Genomic DNA, 5,579 nt, shown 5'->3' with positions numbered 1-5,579 from the left:
GGCTATAAACGATCGGCCACCTGCAGGATCCTCGCATGCGATAGATAGCCTAGTAGCCGGGACAACTTCTTTATGTTTACAGACGTGACGTAATGACGCAGCAGCATGCTCGAATTTCCCGTGAAAACCTACCCGTACCACTCAAATTAGAAAACATTATTATAAGCTAACCGTTGTGAATCGGGTTAAAGTAAGGAGATAGTTTTGAACACTGGCTGGTTATGCACTTGCTCAAATATTGATTTCGGATAATTTTTAACTAAAAAAAGTTACGGACTGCAGCTTTAAAGATTTAGGAAAGAACAGAGAGAATGGACTCTTCATGTGTTTTAAAAGAATATTACATAAAGAGTTGGTTTTATATGGTTGTGGAGAGTTATGCTGGCTGTTTTAGCACTTCTGGTGGTGGCAAGAATAATGTGAACTTGTCAAATGAAAGTTTTAGCTTTGTAAACACTAGCATATGTGTGGCAGCATTTAGTGACAATCGCACACAACAATATTTAATAATAGCATTTCAAAGAGTGCACATATCATTTCATGATGAATCGTCCTGTCATATAAAAAAAGATTTCAGAATAATTTTTAGATATAAGTTTTTGGCTTTTATCAAAATAACGTCGGATTGAAGTTAAAAGTTAGAGATCTATTTGATGGCTTAAAAAGTTAACATGCCTCTAGACATCAGATTTTTTGCAATAAGAGAATCCTAGTACAAAGACTGTCACGGTCACGGTGTGTGGAGGCAGGCAGGACGACGACGAGGACGACAAGGATTCCAATAATGACATTTATTGTAGACACAACAAGGCAGATACAGGTAGGTGAGACACACACTCGGGGTAACATTAACAATAACTGACACCAATGGTCAGACAGACAGGAACTAATATGGGGTGTATAATTAGAGGCAGACAGGTGAGCACAATGACGGTGATTAACTAATGATTAGACGGGCTAAACCAACACAAGGGGAAGAAACCACAATAAACAGTCCACAGGGGCGTTACAAAGACATGCTTGAACTAGCAATGAACTAGGACAATTCGCTGTAAATGGACTTATTGCAAGTATAGCGCCAACAGCAAGAATAATCACACGGATGAAGAATGCAATAGGTGAGCAGAAAACCATTCTGTTCTCTACACTTTTTATTTTTTTAAGTTACAGTGAGTTTGTTAAGGACAACAGACGGGTTTTACTCTCGCTGATCTTGTAAGTCCATACAGTACATGCTGATGTGTCTTTAGCACCTGCGTATTTGCAAGCAGATCTTTGTTTCAGGTGTTTGCATTGGCACAAGGCTTAAAATAAATACAGCATAATAGATTTCTGCTGTTTCTTTTGGGAACCCCCATTAAGGTAATTAGTTTTAGCTGTGGCATTGGAAAAAGCTTCACTTCATCTGCAAGGTTCAGTTGCTCAGTGCGCTGTGGGAGGAAAGGCTTTTGTTCCTCAATTCAGGTCACTGAAATGCAGAATTTAACATCCTGTACTGTACAATGATTGAAATCACACTGGGCTAAAGTCTTGATTATTTCATGCCATGACCAAAAAATTTACCATTCTGTATTCAATACTTCTTTTTTTTCTATTTCTTTTTAAAGCCACGGGTACTCTCGTAATGCCAAGCTGTGATGGTAATGGAGCACAGTACTGTATCCTCCAGAATCCTGGATCATTGCGAAAAAAAGGTCTAGTAATTTTGCACTTTCAGTGAGGTAACTAGACCTCTTTGATGGGATCATTCAGCACACGGTGGGTGAGCATCTAGATTGTCAGCGTCTTAGAGAAGGAATATTGAAGAGATGAGAATTCCAGAATACCGTTACTGCTTGATTGGTTTATGTGAAAAAATAATTTCCCACAAAGTCCAAATGAGCATGAGCGAATCTGAATATGACAAGAATACAAAATAAGGAATGTATAACATATTTTCATCGTGTATGCCCTTAAATCTTTGAAACGTTCTCAGTATCACATATAAGAGTGATTAGGGGGGAATCCAATTGTGTAATCTAACTAGGTTTACATATTGAAATAATAACAGCAGTTAACCTACAGCACATGCAGAGTCTTTCTGCCATCTCATGTTGAAAGAAATAATCTCACATCTGTCATTTAAGAGTGTATGAACTTCTATTATGACACATAAAGCAGATTTGATAATCTTCTGTGTTCCGGCGTTCAAAAGACAGGAACTTTTATCAATAGACTTAGGCTTTATTCTTATCTACACTTATTCGGAAAACTACACCTTTAAAGTATCTTTAAGCTTTAAAACATATCTTTATGTTTTAATTACAAGATCTTATGACCTGCCACTCAGGGGTCAACCTGAGAATTCAGAAAACTCTCTGTTACCCGTGAAATGATAACATTAACTTGGAACTTGATTTTGTCCTTTATTCCACTAGTGCAGAACTCACACCGTACACATTTTGGTAGTTGTTGTTGTTTACTTGTAGTTTAGAATTCTTGTACATTTATGTGCATACGTGTGCGGTCAAACTGTAAACACAAACAGTTCACAATTAATATTTAGCAATGTTTCACATATCACATTTGCATGAAGTATTATCACATGTGATACAATACAAATTTCTGGAACAATCTCTCGTGTCACAGACTTACGTTAAACTTTGTTTACTAACTAAATGCAACATATTGCACGAATAGTTAAACAAGTAACATAATAAACAACATATGTCTACACAAACGGCAAACAAAAGCGTATAATATTAACCGTTTAGGCGCAATGGCGCTAATCGCAAATAGCGATCTATATAGCGATATATCAGTCACCTCAGATTACTTAAACAACGAAACATTACTCACCACGCTGGGAATATATAGTTTAAATCATACTTTCATGTGAAATCATTAGAAATTCAACAAGCTACAGCAGAACAACATGGCCTTTCTCTGTCAGCCCTCTCTCTCTACTGTGCCTTCTCTCTCAGCGATCACACGAGTCCACTGAAACAACTTTCTTAAAGGGGCAGCACTCAACACTCTCATATTAAGGTCCTCTGCATAATCGCTGGAATTACTTGCTCTTAGGTCCTGTTCTCTTGATTTCGGTTCAAATCATTATCTCATATGGAGTAACTCGGTGGACTGTGTATTAAATCGTTGGGGTCAGAGGTTAAAAGCAGTCCACGTAATTACACTCAGGTTTATGGATTAAAAGCCAGTACTGCAAGAATAATGATCATGATATGGAAATAAGAGGTGAGCCAAAATGACTCTTTGAATGTATTTTTGTGTAATAGAGGACAGAACTGACATTATACTGATTTCATAGTTACATTTCTAAATCAAGCTTGTTAATGGCTGGTGTGACACTCCATATGTAATGGTTGCCTGCAAGTGAAACAAAACTTTCATCATCCACACACTGTTAAAAATCTTTCTTATTGTTTTACTTGATTTCTTTTTCAGTGCATCTTTTCCATTTAAGAGCCTACAGGGCAGGTGTAGAATGGGTGTATAAATAAAAAATAAAGTAAAACCCCTCCAGACTCATATGAAAAGGCTCTTTCACAGCACCATTGAGGTTCTGTATAGCACTTTCAAAGCATGCCTCTTTGTGCAACCAAAAAAAGAGTTCTATTTAGCACCAAAAAGGGTTGTGCTACTGTTAAAACCAAAACACCCTCACAAGTCTAGTGCTCTTACCATTTTCCTGAGATATATCTACATATTAAATTTAATAAAAAAAATACATAAAAATACAAGGGAAATTTCTCCAGCTACTGACTCACCTCCTCGCAAGTCTAGTGCTCTTACCATTTTCCTGAGATATATCTACATATTATTGCTCTTAGTCTTTGTTTATAATAAAGAAATGTAACATAAAAGTAATCTGAGTTTTCAAAAACTTCTGATGGAGATATCTACAATATGCATGGCAGTGAAGAAAGTGTGACATTATCTTTGCAATTAGATGAAAGGGAAATTTCTCCAGCTACTGACTCACATCCTCAGTGTCAACCAAAATGGATCCCTCTGAGGGGGGCTTTGATATTCTCACTGTATTTTGTGTTATTTCAACACAGATATATTTAGGGAGTTGATAACCACAGAGGGGGTGAAGTAATCAGAATCGCAGCAAATGAGAGTTTAAACATTTGTGACAGGGCCATTCATTTTGAGCGGTTTTAAACAATACCGTACACACAACTGCAGCAGCAGCCCACGGCAGTGACCATAAATAGGCTTATTTCACAACAGCGTTGTGCTCACAGCATCTCCTTTTTCTTACACATATCTGTATATGCTAAGCATTGAATATGAAAATCAAAAAGTGGTGCAGAACCAATAAATTTTTGCACCGCAAGCAAAACTTTGAGTACTTAATATGTTATTATATGCATAATTTATGCATTTATTAGCATTGTATTGCGTAGAGGTTATGGTATATTGAACACTTGAGCCAGGAGAAACATGCTTTTTGACTGTTTCAGGCTATTTTCATAAGAGCATAAATGTAGTGCATAGTTTATGCTGAGCTCATGGGAAAAGAGAGGAAGTAGGCTACAATCAACTTACGCATGTTGTTTGCTCTCGCCTGCACAGTGTCATAATGCTGTGTGTGCATTCCGATGGCCTCCTCGTGCTGACCCTGACGGGCGCCTTGCATGACGCTCGCAACAGCTCTGTTGAAGAACAAGCATTCATTAGCTTAGTATTCCATTGAATTGCCTTGCATTGTGTAATCGGCCTTTATTTAGATATCAAAGAACGGCATACAGTGATATAATGTCAGTAGACTGACATCTATTCATTCAGTGCTATAGCTGCCGCTGTCCAGAGTGCTGATTCAAAGAGAACAGGTTTTTCTGTGAGCCGCTCTTTCAGCAACCTGCACACTGTGGGCTGTGAAGCTCTCATCAGAGGTTTTGACCCACAGAATCAGTAGGAACAAGAGATTTCCACCTCCACCATTCAAGCTGAGTAACCAAAGGGTAAAAAACTGACAACCGGATGTTATGCAATACAATGTAATATCTAAAATGGTTTGTACAGTTCTTGTGGTTTACATGTACAAGTTAACCGTGTTTCCATGTGGATCTCTTGAGATCTGTGATTCAAGAAAGCCTTTAAAAAGAGAGCTTGCATAACACAAATCCATGAATTTAGAAAGCTTAATGAAGATTCAAGGGATTGTTTTTGCTCTAATTAAGCATGAATATGTATGGGAAGAATAGGCACAACAGTAAATGCAGAGCTTTGACAACCAACAATCAAAAGCCACAAAAGATTGGGTTATTGAGAAAATTCTTGGTTGGAATTTTTTTTTATCCATTCTTGGATGGAGTGAACAATTTTCACCCTTTTGCTGTTTTTAAATTTCTTTTAATTGTTGGTCTACTACACACATGCACCAAACGCATATCATTCACTGTTGCCATGCTGTTTTTCAGTGTCTTGCACCATGAGCGCTTTCCCTCTTTTCCCCCCTTTTGTTTTCTTTGTCAACATTTTGCCCAATAATAAAATCTTTACAACAAAACGCATTTCGAAACATCCGAGATCTGTTGCATTCAGTTATGTCTAGGTAAAATTTTTTTTTT

The 5,579-nt window shown here is 37.4% G+C and overlaps 1 protein-coding gene across 1 annotated transcript in view; it reads right to left on the bottom strand.

Annotated features, from left to right (window-relative positions):
• Window positions 1–5,579, bottom strand: part of shisa9a (shisa family member 9a) — a 36,990-nt gene that overhangs the window by 30,072 nt on the left and 1,339 nt on the right. Inside the window, exon 2 of the mRNA XM_016546167.1 lies at window positions 4,555–4,661. Coding sequence (XP_016401653.1) covers window positions 4,555–4,661 — 107 coding nt within the window. The remainder of the gene's footprint in view (window positions 1–4,554; window positions 4,662–5,579) is intronic.

Source organism: Sinocyclocheilus rhinocerous, unplaced genomic scaffold (assembly GCF_001515625.1).
Source record: "Sinocyclocheilus rhinocerous isolate Xijiao unplaced genomic scaffold, SAMN03320098_v1.1 scaffold820, whole genome shotgun sequence".
Lineage (NCBI taxonomy): Eukaryota > Metazoa > Chordata > Actinopteri > Cypriniformes > Cyprinidae > Sinocyclocheilus > Sinocyclocheilus rhinocerous.
The sequence above is the reverse complement of the archived record's forward strand: the minus strand, read 5'-3'. Positions and strand labels throughout refer to the sequence as shown.